Here is a 25,423-nt window from a genome sequence, read left to right as displayed (position 1 = left end):
GTTGTTTTTTTTTCAAAAATTGCCAACCAAACGATTAAAATCAAGTTCTTGTAAGGAACACTTTTTTGTTTGTCAAGGTATCTGCACAAAACGTGGCATAAATTATTTTTAAAGGCAAAAATAAACAAAACTACAATTGTTGATAATCAAATAAAATGCTTATATGGAAAGCTTCAATTGATGAGATATCTTCAAGAAAGTTGCCTTGGGTTATTGCTTTAAGCAATGGTGTAATCTCCGAAGAAATTGTTCAGATCGGTTCATTATAGCATACAACTGCCATACAAACTGAACGATCGAATTGCAGTTTTTGTATAGAAAACTTGAACACATTATAGCTTTCATGAAACCCTATTTAAATTTTTTTTGTTTCTGTTATATTTGAATACGAAATCAAATGCTTATAACATATTTGCACATAATCTCGACTCATGTCCTACAGGCCCTTTTTCTTCCCACAAGTCATGCCATATTATTAAAAGTAATAAATATACAACAATTATACCGTCATTAAAACGGTTGCGTAGGTGCGGTATGCACCTACAGAAGATATTGACATATGGACATATAAAACCGTAGCTATTTCCTTTCATTCGCATTTCGTGTCTACCGTCAATCTGCTACCCTTTCTGTGCTCTTCTATACGCAGACATACTTGCGTGCATATATAGCCGAGTACATATGTACATATGTCCGTAAAGTTACACATTAGGGGTATTCTCTTGCTCTTGCAAGATTGCAGATTGCAAAAATACTATACCGAAATATACAAGAGCACGAGAGCACCCAATGCAGAATCTAGTGATATATGAATGGCTAATTCGGTCAATTTGTTGTGAATGACTATTAAGCATGGCTATTGTGAATTGGCGCACCTTCTGCATACATTTTTAAGAAAAAAAACTGTAACAAATCTTTAAAATTTAAATAGAAATAATAAAATCCATTCAAAACTTATCTTCCTCAACAATTTAACGACGTAATATGTCTTTTTGTAAAATGGCAACTACAACAGGGTTGCAATTATATTTTTGCGTGACATTGCACGCAAATATACATAGGTTTTGGTCTGACATATTTTACAGCCCTTGCAAATATTTTTCTGCGTGTGTTTGTTGTTGTGCCGTTGTAAATCTGCAATTCTTGCACCGTGCACCGGGTTTTGCAAGAGCAAGAGAATACCCCTATTCATTCCGTAATATTTTTGTTTTTCATCAATCCACCGGCGCTCTTTACATGCCGCACACACATTACAACATTTCGATATAAATATATCTACATAAAAGTATTTGAAAATGTTTACTTTTTTTGTATGTATGTGTGGATGTGTAAATGTTGGTTTATGTCGTCAACAGGCACGCTTAGCATATGATTGAGTGTATTTATGTGAGCATATTTATTATATATACATATCATTTACATATGTTTATGTTTACTCTTGTAATAAATATTAAATACTTTGAATGAATAATATGTGTATGACAACAACAACAACAAAAGCAACAAACCGATAAATATCATTCAAAGCCACACAGCGTTATATACAAAACATACAAGACATCGGAACAGGCGCACAGCATGGCACGAATAGTGGCTGCGGCGGTTAGTGGTTGATTGTCGGTGGTCATCAACATCAACAACTAAACAAAAACACGATGTTATTTAGCTATAAACATATGTAAACGCTGAATACATATGTACGTACTTGTACATCATAAATGCAAATTTCAATGACGGTAATGAAAGAGAGCCAAATGAGTGACTTATTTGCAGCTAAGCAGTGAATGGCGTTGCAAAGAGCGTTGTGAGAGCGCAAAACTGCCTAAAAAATACATACAAATGTATGTATGTACATATTTTTTACGAAGCGCAATGTCTACCCGATAACGATGAATATAAGTATGTATGTATGTATCTATATGGACTTGTGTCGGTTATTCGGGTTTGTGTAGCTGCAGGTGAACTGAAACAGTGAAACAGACAAATACTCACGAATTCGGCGCTTAATGCGTACGGGGTTATAGGGTTGACTAAGTTTTTAAGTGCAGAAATTCTGCCGCACAATAGCTTAATTTTTTGTGGGCTCTTCTAAGTTCAAATATTTTCCTGTAAAAATTTATCAACTTTAGTTAGTACTTAAAAACATGGGCAGATTTCGACTTCTATCAATTAGAAGGCCATATTCTGACTCCAATACGTGAAATTGTTGAACGGTGCTTGTTTGGCTAAACCAATTACAGCCTTTGTCCGAAAAGTAATGAGACCGAGTCGATTTAAAAAAAATTATTGAACCAATCGTTACAATTCTTTAAAAACTTTCAAAATAGGCTACTTCTGCTTCGATGCAGCGCTGCCACCCGATATATTTTCATTAATTTAACATCTGGGCAAACTTAGTCGACAGTCTGAGTCCAAACTTTGCGCATACGAGTCACATTGTCGGTGTTTGTTGAAGTCGCAGGTCTCCCAGCACGGTCTTCATCAGCGACCTCTTTCCGGCCCTCCAAAAAGTCCTGCTGCCTCCGATACACACCACTTCTTGCTGAAGCTACATCTGGGTAAGTCTGCTTGATCCTATCAAACGCTTCAGTTGCATATTTAGCGAGTTTCACATAGAATCTAATCGCTTTCCTCTGCTCTAACGAACGCAGCATTTTCGGCTCACAGAAACACGTGGCGCGAAAATGTTTGTCTCCAGGTGCTCGGAGACAACTGACCAGTCGCTCGTTCGTTAGCTGGGAACGCCTTCTACCGAGTCCAGTCGGTGCGCGCAAGCTCCGAAGTACAATAGCCAGTCGGTCCTATTTCTTTCCGGACAAACCATGTATTGGCAGTGGTTCAATTTCGAATACAGCGTTTATAATTTCAAGTTCAAGTCTACGAATTAATTAATTTTAAAATAAAAACTTTGAACTAGTTTCCGAACAATTAATCAAATAATAAATATTTATAGAATTTACAAAAAAGGAAGGGCTACTTACGGCTGTAACCGAACATTTTATATTATCGCTAATTTGCAAGTATCAAAGTCTTCTTCGGGTGTTGGAAGAACTTGTATTTAAATGACTTCGAAATTTTCATACAGTACTCATCAATCCCAATTAGTGATTGGAATACTCAAAGGCTCACTTAGTTCTATTACTTAATTTTACTTACCATCTGCCATATTTATATTAAAATCGGACTAATCATTATAAATTGCATGAATATGTGATATAAACCCAAGCAAAGATGTTAGATTTAATATATGTAGTGCGTAAACTCGGAAATCGGAAAACACTATACAAGTATTAGCGATACGGAGTTTTGACCAACGTCTAGCCCGTATTCAAAGCTATTAACTTAATTTCATTGAAATATGTATTACATATATTGACCAACTTACCACTGGACGTTCAAAAATCACTATATCTGGAAGATTATTTAAGGAAAAGTCTAAACGCAGTTTTAGGAAGACAACTCCTATATATGGTAGATTGCATAAAGTCAACCGGACGTTCGAAAATATCTACATAAGCAAGGCATTTAGGGGCTAAGGGAATTACTAATCCGATGTTAACCACTTTTCAGACGATGTAACATTATTATCCGAAAAATATTCTCTCAGAATCCCCCAGACTGGGAGATATTTTCAGTAAAAAGTCAGCCACACACGCTGGGTGAACTCTTATTCGGTATCTATGGACTTGGAAAATTATGATCCGATTTAAAAAATGTTTAGACATGAGATGACATTAAAGGTATGTTTTAACAAAGTTTTATTTCGATAATGTCGAGTTTTTGAATTTATATATTAGATAGTGAAATAATCACTTAAAGTTTTGAAATTGGGTTGTGTGAGAAGTATGCGTGGTTGAAGTCCGAGTTCGTCACGTTTTACAATGTGAGATAAGAATTTCAGGATAATATTATGCACCAAACCAGTTTTCCAATTTTGTGCCTTGTTAGATTTGTGTCTTAATATAAGTATGGTTTAGTAAGTTTTTGACTAACAACATTTTATGGACATTGAAATGGTCTGATTCAGCCCAAGTGCAATTTTAACCTCCCTTCAGCGCCCAGGAACACGTGCCTTATCAAGATATTCCAATTTTTACTAAAGTTTTCGCTTGTAGCTACAGATAGGTGGACATACTAGTCGCTCTAAAGTTAAGTCGACTCGTAATTCTGATATTTTATATCAACCTAAGTATATGCACATAACTGCATATCTATTCTAATAGTTTTAGATGATATACAAAAACTATTATACTCGCTGTTGCAACATGTTGCGAGAGTATAAAAACATAATACTTTTTTTTCATGGATAGTAAATAAAACTACCTATACATAGATGAGATTCTAAGAAGATAATGACCGGAAAGAAAATATTAAATTTGACAGATATATGTATATTCAGATTTATAATATATTACAATGTTTCTTAAACAATGCGTAGCTTAAATATTCCATTTAAAAGAAAAATCTTACTACTAAACGTTTAGTATTTCCCTAAAGCTGGTTGAATAAGATTCCTAAATCAAAATCCGCATTTATTTAAGTTACTTTGTGATAAAAGGAGTAAATAAAGTGAGTTTTAAAAGAAATATTTTGTCAATAAATTACTTTAGTGATCTGTATCTCGCGTTGTATGAATGTGATGGAGTTGCTCTATATGGTTTAAGAAAGATAAGAATTCGTACTAAACATTCTCAGTTGGATGTGTGATTGATTGGTCAAATACTTTTTGAGCAAACGAGAAAGATGGATATACATATGTAGATGTGTAATTGCTTCAGAATTTTTTTCTAATTTTTAATATACTTTCAACGCTTCAAAAAACTCGTAATGTTAAAGAGTTTGAAAATAAAAAAAGCAGAAAAAGCTGTTGCTCGACTTATAAGTAGCTGTAATTTAGGATGGGTTTTCCTTATAAATTTTTCAGGTTATATGAAGAATGAATGCTTAGTAACCTTATTTTCTACTGGGTCTTTTCATGTAATCAATCAGCCGGAAGGAAATGAAAATGTTTAAATACATACACCCTTACGATGTTTTTGCCATCGTAAATGAATTAAAAGCGATAAATGTAGACAAGGTTCCATTTAAATATACTCATTTCATATCAATTGCAAATTTGCAGCTGTTTACAATATAATAAATATGTACATATGTATATTGTGCATAAATACATACATGTATAACGCTCTTAAGTAGTTGTATGCATATTTAAACAAGGATGAACAAGAAAAAAACAAGTACGGAAGGACTAAGTTCGGGTGTCACCGAACACTTTATACTCTCGCATGATAAAGTGATAATCGAGATTTCATTATCCGTCATTTACATATTTTTCAAATACCGTATTTGTGTAAAGTTTTATTCCGCTATCATCATTGGTTCCTAATGTATACAGAGAAGGCATCAGATGGAATTTAAAATAGCGTTATATTGGAAGAAGGTGTGGATGTGAACCGATTTCACCTATATTTCGTACATGTCATCAAGGTATAAGAAAATATTATATACTGAATTTCATCGAAATCGGTCTAGTAGTTCCTGAGATATGGTTTTTGGTCCATAAGTGGGCGACGCCACGCCCATTTTCAATTTTTAATAAAAGCCTGGGTGCAGCTTCCTTCTGCCATTTCTTCCGTAAAATTTTGTCTTTCTGACATTTTTTGTTAGTCGGTTAACGCATTTTTAGTGATTTTCAACATAACCTTTGTATGGGAGGTGGGCGTGATTATTATCCGATTTCTTCCATTTTTGAACTGTATATGGAAATGCCTGAAGAAAACGACTCTATAGAGTTTATTTGACATAGCTATAGTAGTTTCTGAGGTATGTACAAAATACTTAGTAGGGGTCGGGGCCACGCCCACTTTTCCAAAAAAATTACGTCCAAATATGCCCCATATTAATGCGATCCTTTGTGCCAAACTTCACTTTAATATCTTTATTTATGGCTTAGTTATGACACTTTATATGTTTTCGGTTTTCGCCATTTTGTGGGCGTGGCAGTGGGCCGATTTTGCCCATCTTCGAGCTTAACCTTCTTATGGAGCCGAGAAATACGTGTACCAAGTAAGGACTTACAAACAACCGTTATGTGAACAAAACTATAATACTCTCCTTAGCAACTTTGTTGCGAGAGCATAAATATCAAAGCATTTAATTTTACGAATTTTGTAAATGAAAAAATTACGTAGATCTTTAGGTATTATTAGACAAGAACTCCAAATGTACAAAACACAATAGCTGGCATGTTTCAAAAGTGAAAAAAATAAAATATCTTATTCCCCTTTTATTGTTCACCGATATCCTTTAAATTTAAGCTAAAATTGCCGCTTTGCAAGGGTAATTTTGTTCTTTCTTAGGTTAATTTTAACTCATGAATTCAGTAATGGTTTATTTTTGGTTCGTTCTAACGTACGAGTACATACATAGCTATACTTAATATAGATAATATAAGTAAGAATGTAAGTATATAAAATAACGTAGGTAGATAATAACATAAGCAGGTAAATGAGCAGGTTGTAATGAGATAGCAAATATTTGCTTTACATAATGTTTCTCTGCTTAAAAAATTGGTTATATTAGAGATGCTCAATTTGTTTAGTTTAAAATAATAGATATGAATGTGTGCTACGCAAGTAAATAGCGGAAGTTACAGGGTTTATCCGGAAAATAATGGAAGTGAGTCGATTTAAAAAAAATGATTGAACTAATCGTTACAATTCTACGAAAACTTTCAAAATAGGCTCCTTCTGCGTCCATGCTGGACGATGCCTTTGATGTCAAAAAAAGGCAATGAGCATCATTTTCACTGTGGATTTGCTCATTCTTCCCTTCTTCGGGCGAGGAGACGCCGGCGTGTGCCACTCGGAAGATTGCCTCTTTGTCTCGGGATCAGGCTCAAAAATCTATGACTCGTCACCCATATTACGTTATTCAAAAATTGGAGGTCACTTTCACACATTTAATCGCCTACCTCTGCTCTAACGAATGCTGCATTTTCGGCTTTCACCACTCACAGAAACACGTCGCGCGAAAATGTTTGTCCTGACTCTCCAGGTGCTCGGAGACAACTGCTCAGCCGCTCGTTTGTTAGCCAGGAATGCCCTCTACCGAATCCAGTCGGTGCGCGCACGCTCTGAAGTACAGTCGCGGCGGAAGAAAATCAGTCCTATTACTTTCCGTACAAACCCTGTATGATAGCATTTCTGGTTGTTTGGCGTAACATAGCCTCAGAGAAAATAATCTATATCGCAAGATGTGAAATAATCTATAAATCGCATGATGGCCATTTGACTGTGCAATTTCTCGAAAGTTTGGACACAACGTCTCCATGTTTAGACGTGAAGCATGAGGGGCACAGCATCTTGTTGGCAATAGAGATCCTCCCCGTCGAGTTCCGGGGAAAAAAAATTGGTCAACATATTATTTCCGGTCTCATTAAAAAAATAATGCCTGATTATGCCGCCATACCACTATCCATACCAAACGGTGAATTTTTGGGGATACAATTGCGCTTACTGAACCACACGAGAACTTGATTCACCTCAATAGTGAAAGTTTTGTTTGTTGGTGTAGCCCTTAAGCTAGAAATTCACCTTTTCTAAGAAGATGATTTTTGTCTTGGTCAATTTCCAAGCGTTGTGCCTGATGAAATGGCAAACCTTATTGAACACCCTGACTCAATTTGACACAAATCCATAAACAAACATTGGCTCCACGGATAGTCAAAATTACGTCATTGTATATTTCGGCCTGGACATAGAAGTATCACAGGTTTTATAAGGAATGTTTTGTTACTGATTTGAAGCACTTTGTGGTACTTTCAAAATTTTCAACATTTCTGGCTTTGTCGGTTCTCAACTAACTTCTGACTTTTACTTTGTGGAATTGCACGTCATGTCTCCTCCAACCCAGTAAAAAGTTCTTCAGCATTTTTGAATTTTTTCTTAGCAATCTGCATCCAAACATCGTTCCATAAATTTTCAATGGTGTTTATATCTGGATTTTGCGCTGGCCAGCTCAAGGCGTTAATACTTTCTGCGTTGAGCGAAATCTTCACATTTTTAACTGCGTGGTTTGGCTCATTGTCATGTACTAAAATCCAACTCACAGGCATCAATTCAAACGCTTTCCAGCGCATAAAGCTACGACCGGTAACGGTGCATCTCGAGTTACATATCTGTATATGCTTGACACCTGGGGCGATGGACGAATGATTTGCCATCGGATCCAGTTCGATTCACCTGTACTCATTGCTCAAAAAGTACTCATTTCTAAAATTTGATGTTTTTTTATGAATGTTATTTGTCAAAGTTCAGCTGTGCTCGTATGTTTCTTTTGGGAGTAATGTTTTCTTATCGACAATTCGTCCAAACAATTGAGCATTATTGAGACGCTTAGCTGAACTTGAACTGATCTTCTGGTTCCCTAAACACAAATACCTCATATATTTCAGCGGAAGTCTCTCAGGAGGGTTTAAAGAAACAGCATTGCTTTTTCTGATAAAATATGATGCATACATTAGGGTGTTTCAGAAAGAAATGTATAGCTATTAATCTCTTGAAATTTTTTTTGAATTGTTAAGAAATCCAATTTGTATACCATTATCTATACACTTGTACGATATAATTTCTTCGCCTTAATATTTAGTAAACTAAATTTATATAAAAAAGTGCTCTCCTAAAAAGTTGCAGTAATTATGTATGAATTCAGTTTTAATAAAAATTCAATTTAATGTAAAAATTTAAATATATTTTTTTCCATATTAGTTTAATAAGACACTAAACTAAAAATCGCGACCTTTTGAGTTCAGCAATGGGTCTCATGTTTGTTGTGGATGTTATTTTAAAGGAAGTGAATATCTTTGAGCGGCTAAGGGTTAAGAAAAAATTTCAATCACCTTAATGTAAATATATGTACATATGTAATTCATTTATTGCAATTTCAAGTTTTCATGGTTTTGTCTCTACAAAACGACCTGCGCTAATGTGCGAGTAATTGCGGGAAATGGTCTAAGTCTAAAGTTGTCGCTTATGATAATTATTGTTTTTGTTATTTTGAAGTTTAGTTTTTGGATTAGTAGATTAGTAGTAATGGGTTGTCAAAAAAGTCTTGCGGTATTTTTAGAGATTTTTTTTTTTATTGAAATAGAAATGATGACTCATGCCCAGCTCTTGACCGATGCTACGGCTGCTACTATGCCGGCCTCTTATCGCAATTTTCGACGACAGGCCTTCCGGAGCGTGGCTCATCTTCGACCACCTCTTCACCAGAACGAAAACGTTGAAACCATCGTTGTGCGGTATCGGGTCCATAAGCTGCACAAATTTTATTGGCGGCTTGAGATGCATTTTTGCCTTTATCGTAGTAGTACTGTAAAATATGCCGTATTTTCTCTTTATTTTGCTCCATGTTTGCGATGCTATAACTCACGAACGACTTAAAAGGAACGACAATTAGCGTGAAATGAGCTTTCCAAAAAGGTATAGCATGACCCGATGCGACGAATAAAACTAGAACTACGCGCTTTCAGCGCCAACTAGAGAAAATACCGCAAGACTTTTTTGACAAACTATTTGCTATGTGCATACATACATACATATATACATATATATTTAGATACATACATATGTATGTATATCATCATAGATATGTGTATGTGTGTTTTCCACCTGTTTATCAAAACATTCATACATACATACATATTTCCGCAGAGAGCACTTGTAGCTGTTAGTACAGTTTTTACACTTCTTTGAGTTGTTTGTTTGTATATCCGTATTAATGAAGGTTCCCTTGGTGCATATACATATATGCATGTATGTACATATACGCATCTTAATGTTGCTGCATTGCATTCAGCATAAATATGACAGTCATTGTCGAAGAAACAGTGAGCTTGCTGGAATGTTATCTAGTGTATTATTTTGTTGTATTTGTACAAGTACACTACATTTACAAGTTCGCGTAGCAGCCAGTAATTAACCAGCAGTTAAATATGAACAGTGATGTACGAAGTGCATGTAAAAACTCATAAACTTATGTATGAATAATATATACATATGTACATAAAATATGTATACATATACATATGTACATATATAGAGAATTGTGGTTGAAACTATTGCACGAATGTAAATCTATATTTGTATGCCTGTAACAGTGTTTGTTGCACTGCAAAGGCTGGCACGATGAGTTACTTGTGAAAAACATTTTTATTTGTGTGGCTAGCAACGTAATCTGTTGCACACACATACATACTTATAAGCATATAAAAATCTATATTTTTTTGTATATTTACACGAAAATCCAGAGTAACTTTGCTGTTGCGGCCGCGTCGGTTGCTGCTTCATGTTCGCCTGGTGGAATTAAGAAATCTATATGTATCTACCGGATCGGCGCACACACAAAACCGATTTATGCAAATAAATACATATAACATACATACATACATATATGCATAAATAATATACTCGTAAACATAAGTTGCATATTTTACATATTTAAATTAAGTAAATGAAGTAGTTAACCAAACACATATTTGCCTCAGAAGATAAGCGTCCACAATCTTCCACAAATGTTGGTGCAAACATACATACATACATATGCATAAAGCTAGGAGAGTGCATAAATATTAAGCAGTTTTTACATATTTCACGCGGCTGTGAACGCATTTAAATTCGCGCGCAATTCCATATATGTATTCATACATATGTAGGTATATACTTGACTGTATTTACATATTTGACAGACATGTCTGCCACTGAGAATTTGAATTTGCGCAAAAGTCAAAAATCATATGAAAGCATACATATGTATGTATGTATTTGTATAATAATAATATATACATAATATATATTTAAATATGTAAATACATATGTATGCACTTAATTAGTGATTATTTTTGATGAAATTTTTATCCAAGGCATACTTATTTAGCGTTTATTTGTGTAAATATGTATGTAAGTATTTTTAATTGACGTTGACATCTTTGCTATTTATATACATAGTATGCATGTATGTATGTCTGTATTTCATTATATTTGTCCTTACACGTTTTGCTTCTTGATTTTATCCGATTCCGATAACTGGAAGATCCTAAGTGCCTTGCAACGGTTGATATATTTTACACTGAACACTTTCGAACCAGAAGTAATATGGGGTAAACGAAAAAGTCTTTTCGTATTTCTAATCAAATAAATGAAGCTTAAAATCTCACATTTCCAACACTATATGGTATGACACAATGTGATTGAAATACGAAAACACTTTTTCGACTACCCAATACTACAAAATTAGTAAAATTAGGTTTTACGTACTCAGACATAAGAGCAACTTTTGTGTTGTTTACACTAACTTAAAATATTCACCTCGACCAAAAAATGGATTTACTCAGCAACAGTGCATCGCTGCACTTAATTCAACTTTCGACGATGAAGCACCATCAAGAACCAGCGCTTAGGAATTCAATGGATGTTGTTGATCACACCAAGGCGAATTTCGTGAATCTCTTTCAAAATCAGCTGATGTTGCGGTCACCACTGATGCTTTACACAAAAACGATTGAAAAAACTGCATTATTCAACACTCAAAACATCGATTTGATGAGTTATGCACCGTACAGTCCTGACATAAGCTTAGGAGGCCACCGCTTGAAAGGTAAGGACCATCAGCAACTGTTACATAGCGTTGTTGAATCGTTTTATGGACGAAGTCGTCGGAAAAGGGCCACATTTGAATGAAAAGTCAGTGCAGTTTCATTAAGGCAACGCACCTGGTGACAAGTCAGTGAAAACTATGGCAAAAATCCATGCACTGGGCTTCGTATTGCTTCTGCTTCCATCGTATTTTTCAGATTTGACCCCAAGCGACTATTTTCTGTTCTCAGATTTCAAACGAATGCTCACTCGGAATAGTTTTTCGACGCATGAAGGGGTGAAAGCCGAAACTGAGGCCTGTTTTGGAGCAAGAACAAATCGTACTGCAAAAAAAGTGGAAGGGTTGCTATAATTAGTGTATCACCCTTGGCGGGAACTACATATGTATGTATGTTGAATAAAAAAATGAACTTTGCCAAGAAAAAGTGTTTTACTATGGTATGCCGACTTAGGAATAATTTTTAACAAATTACTAAAAATAGTTCAATCTTTTCACATATTGAAATTTAATAGTTTCTGACCCACGATAAGCTTAAACATGTAAGAGGTTTACGATATGTAAACTGTGTTGTGGGTGCAGTGGCAGAATTCTGTCGAGTTGACAGTTCTTGGCCGGATGAAAATGAGAGTCCGTTCCGGTTTCGTATACTCGACTGTCGTCTCTTAATAACAAAATTGTCATTTTGTGTCAGAAATATTGTAAAAAACATTCTGACGCTTTTGGTGGTAGCGGATTCAGAATGGCGAATGACTAATGACTCTAATCGCCGAAGGTAGTTAATTGGAGTTTCTCTTGATAAGGTAAAATTTTTATTTATGGGTCATCAATTCTGATTTAGTGTGAACGGACAGAAAGAACATCCAGCAGACTAACTCTGGAGTTTTGTCATCATCGACATTTAATGCATCTCCCACAGAAGGAGAGGCCATCGGAGTTTTGTCTTGCCAATTTTTTATTAAATTAGTAATGGCGGATTTATTTTCAATGTTTTGCATTAAATATTTTTGTAACATCAACATTTTGTTAACACGAAAACCAACTTTTCATATGTATATTCGTTATTGTTTTAGGGATTTCTAGAAGCATAGCAACAAAGCGCCGTTGTAATACTCTTTCAAAACCATTTAAGCTTTTAACATTTAGTAAAAACTCATAGAGTTGCGAATTTGCCAACGATTATGGCAACCTTTTATCAAAAACTCTGTTGGAAAATAAACGTAAAAGCAACGGAGCCCTAAGAAATATTATAGCGTAATCGAGGTAACAATAAATATTAAATTTGTGGGTACTCAAAAAGCAACTCCACGCAATAAATCACGTGAAAAGTTGGAAAATTTCGCTCAACTCACAAAAGAGAACTCGTGTGCTGCATAGGTATAACTGTAAATGGAAAACGGCAACAACCAACAAGCAAGCTTTAAGCTGTGGTCATTCACCGACTGTGGCTGCTGTTTGTTTCAGAAATATAACTGTGCAATTTACTAGCAAATATTCAAAATTATAGTTTTGGAATAAAAAAATTGCTGGCAAACTAAATTTAGTAAAAATTTGAATGCTTTTCACTAGTAAAAGTTTTTATTAAATAATTTAAGTAAAATCTGTGCGAATTTTGACAAAAAGTGCCGATATGTGTAACAGGCGAGAAGCCGCAACCAGCAGCACAACCGAGCAGTCAAAGCGGCAGCAACCGCAGCAGCAGCAGCATCCGATGTAGTGGCGGCCGATGCAGCCGCAGAACATAAAATGCGCAAAGAGTTGCCGAAAAACACCAAATGCAACATAGCAGGGGGAGGGGTGGGTGATGGTAGTGCACACATGTGTGTGTGTGTGAGTGTGTGGTGCAAGCCAATAGGAAGTGAAAAGCGGATGTGGATTGCGTAACTGTTGATTGTTGTTGCAGTGGGTTTGATAAGCAAACAGGTAGAGATATGGAGAAAAGAAGGAGGTGGTGCAGTGGTTAAAGGCTGTGCACATAGGCATACAAAATTCTGATAAAACAGTTGACGAATGACAAATACAAGATGTAGTTTAAGATTAGAACAAAATTAAAATTTAGAGCTCTATAGTCCGAGTACACTTACCTCTTTGAGCTTGGCTCTCAATAAATGATTAGTTTTTACCGTAATCTCTTTACCATATCTGTATACTTGCAGTTAACAGTGGAAATTGTTATGCGCAATGTCGGACGGAACTAAAGAATATGCCACATTAAACCGTCTGAAACCCGCTACCAGTTTTGTATCAACGAGTCTTTCCGAACCTGTGCTTCTAAGCATTGGCAAGCAGGGCCTTACAGCGGCAGCACCGCAGACCATACCACAACTGTTTCGTGATTGTTGTCGGCGTTTTCCACACTCGCCAGCTTTGGCTTATGAGCGGTATGACAGTAAAAACGGAGCTAATACCAACATCCCTTGGGCGACCACAACATATGCCGAGTACGAGCGAAATGTCGAGAAAGCTGCACTTGCGCTCCTGCACATCGGGCTCACCGAGAACAGTAACGTCTGTGTGCTGGCCCACAATTGCCCCGAGTGGTATTACGTGCAGTTCGGCGCGCTACTGGTCGGTGCCGTGGTCTCGGGCATCTATTTGACCAGCTCGCCAGAGGCAGTCAAGCATGCGTTAGAGGCCTCGGCTGCCACGGTGTGTGTGGTTGGCGATGCGACGCAGCTGGCGAAGGTGTGTGCCGTAAGGACGGAGTTGCCGCTACTGCGTGCAGTTATATTGTTGGAAGAGAGCTTCGAGGATAATTTGAGAGCAGACGGTGGCTATTACCTGTGGACGGATTTGATGGCATTGACATTTGATCCCCAACTGCGGCAGGAATTGCTGCTTAAAGAGAAACAGATCGCGGCTAATCAATGCGCGTTACTAATTTTTACGGTTGTATATAAGATATCTCTTAAATTTACAGTATTTTAACTGTTGTATACTTTTTTAGTCCGGCACAACGGGACTTCCGAAAGTAGTAATGCTCTCCCACGACGCCATCGTCTCAAATATTAAATTTTGTTATGCAACTGTGGGACCTTTTAGGAAGGAGCCAGGTGTAACAATGTCGTATTTGCCGCTAAATCATGTCGCCGCACAACTATTCGAAGTTTTGATGCCTTTGCTATGCGGAGATTGTGTCTATTTCGCGGATCGAGATGCGCTCAAGGGGAAATTGATAAAGAACTTACAAATTGCGCAGCCAACGCGTTTATTTGGCGTACCACGTGTCTACGAGAAAATACAAGAAGAACTGCTGGTAGCCGAAGCGAGCTCCTCGTACTTGTGGCGCTTGCTCTCGAGTTGGGCCAAGCGAGTCTTATTGAAGAGCTATTTCTGCAATGCCGACGGCCTGTAAGTACTCTGCAGTGTATTTCCTCATGAATATATATATATAACCATTTATATTTTCTAAAACAAATCTATTCTTCAGTGAACCAAAGAGAACCCTCAGTTACATATGCGCTTCATTGATCGTGCGTAAGTTTAAAGCTCAAGTCGGTCTCGGCCAGTGCGCTTACCTTTGGGCTGGCGGTGCTCCATTATCGGCGCAAGCGAAGAAGTACTTCCTCAGCATGGACATACCGGTCGCTGATATGTTCGGTTCTTCGGAGGCAGGTGGTGCTATGACATTAACACGCAGCTATTGTCATTTGGACAGTAGTGGCAGAGTAATGTTAGGAATTGAAGCTAAGATCGATAAGCCGAATGAGCACGGGCAGGGGGAGGTACTAATTTTCTCTTGAAGTTTTGTAAGCAATTGAATATTACTGGTGTTAAATTTTCATAGATTTGCCTACGCGGTCGATGCGTAATGATGGGTTATCTTAACAACGTGGAAAAGACCCACGAATGTATTGACTCAGATGGTTGGATGCACAGTGGGGATGTGGGCCGCTTGAGTACCGATGGTTGCCTACATATTACGGGACGCATAAAGGATATTGTGATTACCGCAGGCGGGGAGAATATACCACCTCTTTATATTGAGAACCTCATCAAAGCCGAACTACCATGTGTCAGCAATGCTCTGGTGGTGGGCGATAAGCGAAAATTCTTGGTGGTACTACTAACACTGAAAGTGGGTGCCTTGTTTAGTATATTCTTAAGAGTTATTTGCACCTTTTACTGTCTTTTTAGACGGACATTGACAACGCCACTGGCTTACCGCATGACACTCTGCATTTGGATACTGTCTCTTGGTTGAAGTCGCTTGACATTCACTATACGCGCTTGTCGGAAGTTCTGAATATACCAGCGTTTACACCGAGCATTGACTATAAAGGATCAGTTATTAAGCCGGACCAAAAGGTTGTTGCGGCTGTAGAAGCAGGTTTGACTCGTGCCAATAGAAATGCTTTATCACGTGCTCAAAGGGTTCAGAAATTCGCATTATTGCCTCATGACTTCACAGTGCCAACAGGCGAGTTGGGTAAGAAGAGAAGCTATATAGTATACAAGTTGTTTCTCCAACAAACTTTTTAACTTTCTTGCTTTAAGGTCCCACTTTGAAGTCGCGACGTGCTTTCATTTGCGAGAAATATGCGGATATAATAGAAGAATTGTATAAGGAAGGCAGTAGATTGTTAAGTTAATAAAAAATGTTTTATGAGTATGATATTATAAGGCGAATTTGTAAATTTGTTGTTTTCATGGGTCTAGTGATATCTTAGTTGATAGTTGTCCTTAGTGATGCAAATATTTCTGGTACTAGAAGCTGTAACAGATATCTCTGTTCAAGAGGGGAATAGATCATAGGTCAAGTATTGTCATCCTGCCTTGTCATCCTGCCTTGTCATTGTCCCTTCTCAGTCTCAAATCAGTCGAAAACCTTTTTTACCGAGATCATATATTAGAACTTCTGCCAGTTAAAATTCTTGAGTTATATTTCATCATTTTTTTATTTTTTCTGGTCCTTTATAAAGCTTTTTGTATATGTTTTAAGATCGTCAAGCTTAGCTTTAGACTACCGGACCACTGTAGTGTTTTTCAAGCAGAAGCGGCTGCTAATAAAGTAGAAGTAGGCTTACTGCTCTGAAGTGCAGCATTTTTCAGGGAGGTTAGTATTCACTCAGACAGCAGAGCGACAATACTAGCATTGAACTCAGAAGCTATGCGCTTAAAGTTAGTGAAGCAGTGTCTAACCTTACCAGATATACTTATCATCAAGCTATTCTATTATCAAACTCATTTGTGTGTCTAATCAAGGGAAAAATCTCTGAAGACTGGTTAACCAATATGTTAGTAAGAGGGCACCCTATCTCGTTCACATCAGAATAGTGACGAGTCCGATAGCCGTTGTCAGCTTGCGCTATATCACTGGATCTACGAACCTGGCATGCGCTTAGCAGATAATCGTTGACGTGTAGTATCTGGTTGACAGCGAGACCTTTCTGGCTTAGTATGGAATGAATGAGATCTACTGATCTACTTGCCCTTAGGTAAACACTTCTCGGTGGTCATATCTTTGGCGAATCAGCAGAGTTAGCCGAAACGGACTTTAGCCGCCGCAACAAAGTTTTAATCGTCTCAAAGCGCTTTGTCCGTTTATGATTGTGTTTAAGACCTATTTTGCAAGAGTTCTGGATATCACAACGGACGGGTGGGACGGACGAGCTGTCCAAATGATATTTATGTTGTGATCGACCTTTTAACCTACCCTAAACTAAGATTGTCAACCCTAAAAAACGTTGCATCTAAGGTTCACAAATGTAACAAAAATAGGGTTCAAAAGTAAACAGAAAAAAGTTTTGTTTGCAGTTATAAATATTAAATACTGTAATTAATATGCGTATTCATGAGGCAGCAACAAAAAACCTAGTGTAGTGTGGTGTGTTCTTTTGTAAAAAGTTTGTGCAATGAATGGCTTTTAGCATCACACATTATAGTGTGAAATTTAACCTTTGATTGAACTTCTTAAGTATTTCTAGCCTGAATTTTGCCTTATTTCACTAATAAGTTTGGAATGTAAGTTCGTTAGTATTTTAGTATCTTGCGGTATTTTCACGATTGAAGACGTTGTTAGTTTTAAATTCTTAAATAAATAATAGAGAAGTCTTATAAAATATTTTTTTGATAAAATAATATAAATCGCAGGACTAAAAATAGCAAGGTATGATTAAATAAGAGTGTTTTAAATTTGCCTATTTCTGATATCTGAGTAGCAGAAAATAAATATCCATATCAGGGTGAGCCAAAAGTAATAACGATTATAACGAATTATGGGTTAAATTTAATATGTACGTTTGCATATGGCCGACCAAAATGGTACATATTTACATATTTGTTTATTTATTTCTTAGTATAAATAAAACAAAAATATGTTGAAGTCTGATTAGAAATACAAAAAGACTTTTTCGACTAACCAGTATTACGAGGAATAATATCCCTAATATACAAAACAGGATTTTTAGTTATGTTTTAAAATATAAGCTGCGATGGGAAGGTATTAGATAGCATTTCCATCAAGAAAAAAATATCCTTCGTAATCTAGATTTGTAAAAAAAATTACTATACTTTTAAACTGGCAAAAAAAGGATTTCGTACGAAATTTGGTATTCTACAAGAATCAACCATGCAAAAATTTGCATACTAAATGATTCAAGACCAAGAAAAAACGTTAACTTTGACTGCAATACTATGGGTAATCGAACAGAACAAGTAATAATCGGACGGTGCAATATGGGAAATATGGTGAGCGGGGAAGGACATCCCATTTAAGCGTTGTCATGCAGCAGTATCCCTTTTTCGTGCTTCTCAAAGGTTTTGAGACCGCTTTTTGCGCAGTGCTCAACTCAATCGCATCAATTGAAGTCAATACTGTTCCTCATTGATGTTTTCGTTTAAATGAATAATAAATAGCGCCGAAGATTTTACTAAATACTTATCATAACTTGAACAGCGTGAATATTAGGCCGAGGTGAAGCATAAACGGGCAGACCCGACGATTTTCTTGATTTTTGATTGCTATATTATACTTTTCATCATCTGTTACGTTTCGTTAAATAAAAACCTTTCTTTTTTTGCCGCTGGAGTAATTATTTATAGGTGAAAAGGCGACTCTCAACGTCCTTTTGCTTTATATCGTAAGGAATCCAAGTTCCTCGTTTCGGTGTAATTTTAAAATGGCTTGTCGTTTCACTTCCAATGCTGAAACTAGCTCTTCTTCCGTTTGAAACGGATCCTTAACAAGGCAACGTCTCCACTTCACCGTCTTCCAAAGGTTTTGGCCTTCCCTCACGCGGAAGGTAGTTAATATCGAAATCATGGCATGCTGTTTCACTTGAGGTATCCCCTCCGTAAACTTTTTGCAGTTCCCGAAGTGGCAGTTGAAGATCTAAACACATTGAACTGCTCACGTGATATATGGACAACCTTTATATTGGAAAGCACAAAGGGAAAGAATTCAAAAAAACATTTAAAGAATGCTTTAAATAAATGCAGATACATACATACATATGTACATATATAGAAAAGTCAATATGTAACAATGTACATTTCGAATGTGTTCACACTCTGCACGCTATTTGCCTTGCTTATGCGTGAGAAATTGCCGTTCGGCTTACACAAGCCCAGCTGTTCATTTATGTAGAACAAGTAGTATCTAGATATGACTAAGCGCTAGCAAGCACACACGCGTATCTATGGACTCGAGCGAGTATATTCCCATACATACATATTTACATATATGGCACATAAATAGGCATATGTAAGTACGACTTTGAATATGAGCAATAGTAAATTGTATGTGAAACCATATGCCATTAAGCAGTTAGGTTGTTGGTTGCATGGTGAAACAACATAATAAAAACATACATACATATGTATGTACAATTGTAAAGCGGCGCTGTGAGTAGAACTCGTTCGGCTGCTAATTGCTGTGCGCCTATTGAAAAACAAGATATCTATATGTATCTACAAATAAATCACATATATATTATAAATAAATAAATAGTTCACATATAACTTTTTATGTAAGCAACCTTTTAAGTTGGCGAAAAAATTGTTAAACTTACATATGCCTCGATTTATTTACAGAGATATGTAGAAGTGCGCATGTAAGTAAGAAATTGGAATATACTACATAAGTATTAAATGTACGTTGGTTTGTGCCTAAATAGTTGTATCGCCATATGAAACTGTGAGTCAAAGAAATGTTTCTGACAAACATACATACATGTACATATGTATGTATGTATGTAACGGCATGACTTGCTTTAGTAATAACAAAAAAGGAGAAAAGAAAGCAAAAATAACTACTGGAGAACAATTAATGATCATTACTGGAGAATACAAATCAAAATATATACTTATATATGTACATATTAAGCCTGATAAATATCAATATAATAATACACCTACGACAGACTTGCCAATTGCTCAATGCCGTATACGGATAAAGGTGGCATCATAACACATAAATTAGGGTGAGCCAAAAACACTTTCATCGAATTTATGGGTTAAATTTTGACTATATCGTATATAAATAAACAGACACGCTATAATACCCTACACACTACAAAATATCCGTTTCAAGAACCGTGTATGTACGTGCTATTGTGACTCGATCTGATAAATTTTTTGGAAATTGTAATATTCCTTTCGTGAAGATAATTCGTAAAAAGAAAAGGATTTAAATACAAGCACTTCATTCCACTTCTTCAGTTTGTAGACAACTATATATTATATTCGTCGGATCACAAATATTTCTTTAAAAATTATATAGGCAATAATTTGTACCAAATTTCTTGAAGATATCTCGTCAAATACAAACGATTGTATGATAGTCACATTTTATTGTAATCCGATCTTAACAATTTACACTGAAATTGCACCACTGTCTTAGAAAATCATTTATACCGAATTTCTGGACGATATCTCTTTAAATGAAAAATCTTTCTATACAAGCACTTGAGCCCAGATCATTCGAAATTAGAGTTTTCTTGGCTCACCCTAATATTCGTAGGTTGTATTCGCTACTTCGGCCTGAATAGGCAATTGAGAAGTAAAGTCCTTTCGCGACGAACAAACACTAAACTCTACAAGTACAAGTCACTCATTATTCCCGTCCTGCTATATGATGCAGAGGACGATGACAATATTTGATGAGTCGACGTTACGAGTTTTCAAGAGAAAGGTTCTGCGAAAGATTTATGGTTATTTACGCATTGGCCACTGCGAATATCGGATTCGAGGCAGGTTGAGCGGTACGAGATATGCGGCGATATTGACATAGATCAGCGAATTAAAATACATGGACAAAAATACTCTAGCTCTTATATTTAGAAGTCTACGCAGTACCCGCCGGGTGAAGCAGAGGAAAAGGAAGACCACCAACCCGTTGGAAAGACCAGGTGAAGAGGAACCTGGCTTCGCTTGGAATCTCCAATTTAACTGTTAACTCGGCTGTAACCGCGTAAGAGATGTCTACGCCTGTAAAGAAGAAGAACATTCGTAAACATAAGTATAACATGCTGTATAACATACCGTAGACATGAACCTCTTTATTGTAGGCAACGCTCTAGTGCCAGGACCCTGTATGGATAGGTCGAGGCAGGTTGAGTTAAAAGGGACGTCATGGTTTAATCACTATATAGCGACTTTGTCATTATATACCTCTTATTTATTCAGGTATAAAAACTATGAACCCCTAAAAATTATCCTTAGAATATGTTTTTGCATATAGTATGTATGTAAATTTAAGTTTCCTAAAAGTTAACGCGCTTGAAAAACAATTGAACTTCAAGGAACATTCAAAGAAAGAAATCTGATTATTATTTATTTGTTGCTTACGTATTTCATTACATATAGTACCCAACAAACATAAATACCTTAATATACCAATTCGAAATCGATTGTAGTTATGGGCGACGCAGAGACTTTAAAATTTTTGTCTGCCACTAACCTCAAAGATGCCACCAGCTACATATCCACGTCTCTTACGGAACCGGTAAAACTACGCGTTACCGCAGACGACTTGGCGTCAACTCCGCCACAAACCATACCGCAATTTTTCCACGAAATATGCCAAAAATATGCGAGCCTGCCCGCACTTTGCTATGCCCACAATGCAAGCAACAGCGGTGACGGTGCAAGTTCAAGAGCTGGGAGAACGGTTACCTACGCAGAATATGAGCAAAATGCGGAGCAGGTTGCGCTCGCGCTAATGCATGTAGGCCTACGTCCGCGCACCGCGGTCGGCATACTCGCCTTCAATAGTCCGGAATGGCTTTATACCGAAATGGGAGCTTTGCGCGCCGGTGGCATTGTGACCGGCATATATCTCACCAGTTCGCCGAAAGCAGTGCGTCATGTGCTCGGAACGACAAAGGCGACCGTCTGTGTTGTGGACAATGCCAAGCAGATGGCAAAGGTACGCGAAGTCAAAGAAAGTTTGCCGCATTTGCGCGCCGTTATTCAGCTTTTTGGACCTTTTGATGAGTTTGTGGGCGTCAATGAGGGGTATTATCGTTGGGATGACTTGATTGCTATGAAATTCGATGCCCAACTGAAAGCTGAACTAATCAAGCGCGAACGAGATCTGGCGGCTAATGAATGTGCCATGCTAGTTTTCACCGTACGTAGTTTCGAATTAAAGCTTAGACTTAATTTTAGTAACATAATCACGTTCACAGTCTGGAACCGTAGCATTGCCAAAAGCAGTTATGCTATCGCATGACAATATTCTGGCACATTCGAAATCTGCTACCTTTTACGGAGATTTCGTGGAGGGCTGCGATGTAAAAGTGAGCTTTTTGCCTTTGAGCCACATCGCAGCTCAAAATGTCGACGTCTTCAACAGCGCCAATACTGGCACCTGCATTTACTTTCCAGATAGTGATGCACTGCGCGGAAGTTTGCAGAAAACTTTGATTATAGCGCGTCCAACAAGATTCTTTGCGGTACCACGAGTTTTAGAGAAGATGCGAGAGCGTTTGCAGCAGCAGGAGGCAGAGTCATGGTGGCTAACGCAAAGTGTTATGAAGTACGCACGATGGGCAATGCTGAAAAGTTATTTGGATGCAGGAAGTGGGTGAGTTGTCAAATAGCGGATTAATTAGCTAAGAGACCGAAACAAAATTTATCTTTTTAGAAAGCCGGAGTATTCTATTAAATACTGGCTAGCCTCTTTTGTAACGCATAAAATTAAAGTTGCCTTAGGTCTCGATCGTTGTAAATTAATAATCGCCGGTGGCGCGCCTGTATCAGCCGACCTTAAGACATTTTTCATTAGCATAGATCTACCGCTACTTGAGACTTATGGTCTCTCCGAAGTTTCCGGTGGCTCTACGATAACTTCAGAAGCACGTCAAATTGATGGAGCTGGAAAACCTTACCCAGGCTTAGAAGTAAAAATCGAAAAGATCGATCATGAAGGTCGAAGCGAGGTAACGTTTTAATGAAGGCCTACTTTGAAAGCAATACAAATTTAGCAAAACTGTGTTAATTTAGATATGCTTTCGTGGTCGCTACATATTTATGGGTTATTTGAACGAACCAGAAGAAACGAAGAAAGCAATCGATGCAGACGGCTGGTTTCACACGGGAGATAGTGGTTATCTAAACGAATCTGGCGACATTATAATAACCGGCCGCTTAAAGGAGCTAGTCGTTACAGCGGGTGGTGAGAATATACCACCGGTGTATGTTGAAAACCTAATAAAGAAAGAGTTGCCTTGTGTAAGCAATGCATTATTAGTTGGCGATAAACGAAAATATCTCACTATACTCCTGACAATCAAGGTATATTTGTAGACATTTCGATGGTGTCGATTGTTCAATTTTTCTCTACCACTACAGACCGATATGGATGTTAACACTGGAAGGCCCTTGGACACCTTACAGCCAATTTCCATTGAATGGTTTAAATCACTGGGCTTCAACTACACTCGTCTTTCAGAAGTCTTGCGTATTCCTGCTCAATTGGAAGACTTCGATGTAGCAACAATAGAAGTGCATCCAGAACCAAAGGTGGTGGCCGAAATACAGACGGGAATCGAGCGTGCAAACGAAAACTCATTATCGAATGCTCAGAAAGTGCAGAAGTTTGCGATTTTGCCACATGATTTCTCAATACTTACTGGTGAATTGGGTAAGTGATCTTTATGGGCCAGTTTTATGTGTTATTTCAAAGACATTTTTTATTTTTAGGACCCACATTGAAGGCTCGACGTAATGTTATTTTACAAAAGTATGCCAAAGTGATCGAGCGCCTTTATGAATAAAGTAATAATAAATGGATTGTTCTTTTCTAATGATTTTTTTCATCAACTTTGGTTGGCAAACTGTGCCGGCGTGAATAATTATTAAAATAGTTTGTGTATGATTAGGTAGGTATTTGTCGAGCGTCATGTTATGAATGCTTATGTTAATTGAATGAAAGTGAAGTTTTCAAAAGGAATTCTTTCGAAGACGCTAATGTATTATGATTTGGGTAAAGTGTCTTGTTCCGAGCACTATATATACCTATTTACGGTGTGTTCGGTTGATATCACCCTAGAATGATATCCAATGATGATGATTTGGGAGAATATCTATGTTGAATATGTTGAATTTCTATTCAATGTAAATTATATCTATATGTGACCTGGTCTACGGAAAGGGGGCTTAGGTGTCAAAATTGATGTTGATTCGGATGGAAGATGAGATGAGTTGTTTATTTTTAACAGCTGTTTCCCAGAAAACTAGTTTTCGCACCTTAGCTCCCTTTTCGTAGACCAGGTCACATATATGTAAATTAATCTCCTGCCATGAAGCTTGAGCTTGAATCGCAGAATTGTGTTTAACTCCTTGTGATATGGCGGCATGTAATGTACTATTTTTTATTATTTTGTAATAGCACCAGCGACAAAGCCCTTGGCTGTAAACAGTGTTATCATTGTCTCTTTGTATTGATCTTCGGACCTCTCATTGTGTTTTGTTGTGCATTGCTGTTAAGCGTTTATTGATTCGGGTTATGAACATGCGTAAACGTATAATTTTGCCGAGTCATGCTATAACTTATTGATTCTGAAACAGTACGGGTTCTGAAGATACGTAAACTTACAGTTTTGCCGAGTCATGCTTCCCTTTCTTATACCAATAAGAAGTAGAAGTACATACTATAGTTGTAATATTTACAACTAGAGTATGGAAAAATGTTGAAAAGAGTGTAAAAGTTGATAACGTAACAGATAGTCCTTAGTAAAAGGTCATGGCATATTTTTTGAAATATTTTGAATTAACTACTTGACATATAGATTTGACGATCCCTTTGTTTATCTTTGATAGTCGGATAACTTCATCAAACTTACATAAATTTCCTGTCTCGTTGGGAAGTTTCCAGTAGGTGACTTCAAAAAGTTTTGGAAAGAGGATTAATGCATTTATCTCATAAAACACTTCTTCTAAAAATGGTAGAGCTAATTTAGGTTCGGAAAATCGTCAGGACCGTAATGAAGTACTAGGTAGTGACGGTGAAATTTTCGTGTCTTACATATAATCAGTTACTTTTTCAGCGCCGAAAATTTTTATCCCATAAATTTATTAGACAATAGAACAAACAAGACAGTTATCACAAGCAATCGATGCAGAAATCTTCGTAGAAGCACTAATCATTGGCAGCTTTCAAAATTGTGAAAGTACTTCTATCCTTTATAGTAAATTTAATATAAGTACATCGGTATAGTAAACGGGTTGATATATATTGACTTTATATTCAGAGCTTTTGCTTCTCTCAAGTTTAGTGGTTTTTTATTTCTTGTATGGTATATACGGCCATTAATCAATTCTCCGT

General features: G+C 36.9%; 2 protein-coding genes across 3 annotated transcripts; both read left to right on the top strand.

Annotated features, from left to right (window-relative positions):
* Nucleotides 1–4,495: 4,495 nt before the first annotated feature.
* On the top strand, nt 4,496–16,289 carry LOC120768344 (long-chain-fatty-acid--CoA ligase heimdall-like). Its single transcript, XM_040094998.1, has 7 exons — nt 4,496–4,569; nt 13,809–14,541; nt 14,600–15,003; nt 15,083–15,377; nt 15,440–15,730; nt 15,790–16,081; nt 16,150–16,289. The coding sequence occupies exons 2-7, from the start codon at nt 13,834–13,836 to the stop codon at nt 16,242–16,244; spliced, it is 2,085 nt and encodes a 694-aa protein (XP_039950932.1). The 5' UTR covers nt 4,496–4,569; nt 13,809–13,833; the 3' UTR covers nt 16,245–16,289.
* Nucleotides 16,290–17,707: 1,418 nt separating this feature from the next.
* Nucleotides 17,708–23,889, top strand: LOC120768544 (long-chain-fatty-acid--CoA ligase heimdall-like). 2 transcript variants are annotated; one of them, XM_040095286.1, is made up of 7 exons: nt 17,708–17,761; nt 21,510–22,225; nt 22,284–22,681; nt 22,742–23,036; nt 23,101–23,391; nt 23,449–23,740; nt 23,800–23,889. In XM_040095286.1, the coding sequence occupies exons 2-7, from the start codon at nt 21,512–21,514 to the stop codon at nt 23,871–23,873; spliced, it is 2,064 nt and encodes a 687-aa protein (XP_039951220.1). In that variant the 5' UTR covers nt 17,708–17,761; nt 21,510–21,511; the 3' UTR covers nt 23,874–23,889. The 2 variants fall into 2 exon arrangements, with proteins under 2 accessions (XP_039951220.1, XP_039951221.1); XM_040095287.1 differs by having other exon boundaries at nt 17,743–17,761; nt 21,460–22,225.
* The last annotated feature ends 1,534 nt before the right edge of the window (nt 23,890–25,423 follow it).

Source organism: Bactrocera tryoni, chromosome 2 (genome assembly GCF_016617805.1).
Source record: "Bactrocera tryoni isolate S06 chromosome 2, CSIRO_BtryS06_freeze2, whole genome shotgun sequence".
Taxonomy (NCBI): domain Eukaryota; kingdom Metazoa; phylum Arthropoda; class Insecta; order Diptera; family Tephritidae; genus Bactrocera; species Bactrocera tryoni.
The sequence above is the reverse complement of the archived record's forward strand: the minus strand, read 5'-3'. Positions and strand labels throughout refer to the sequence as shown.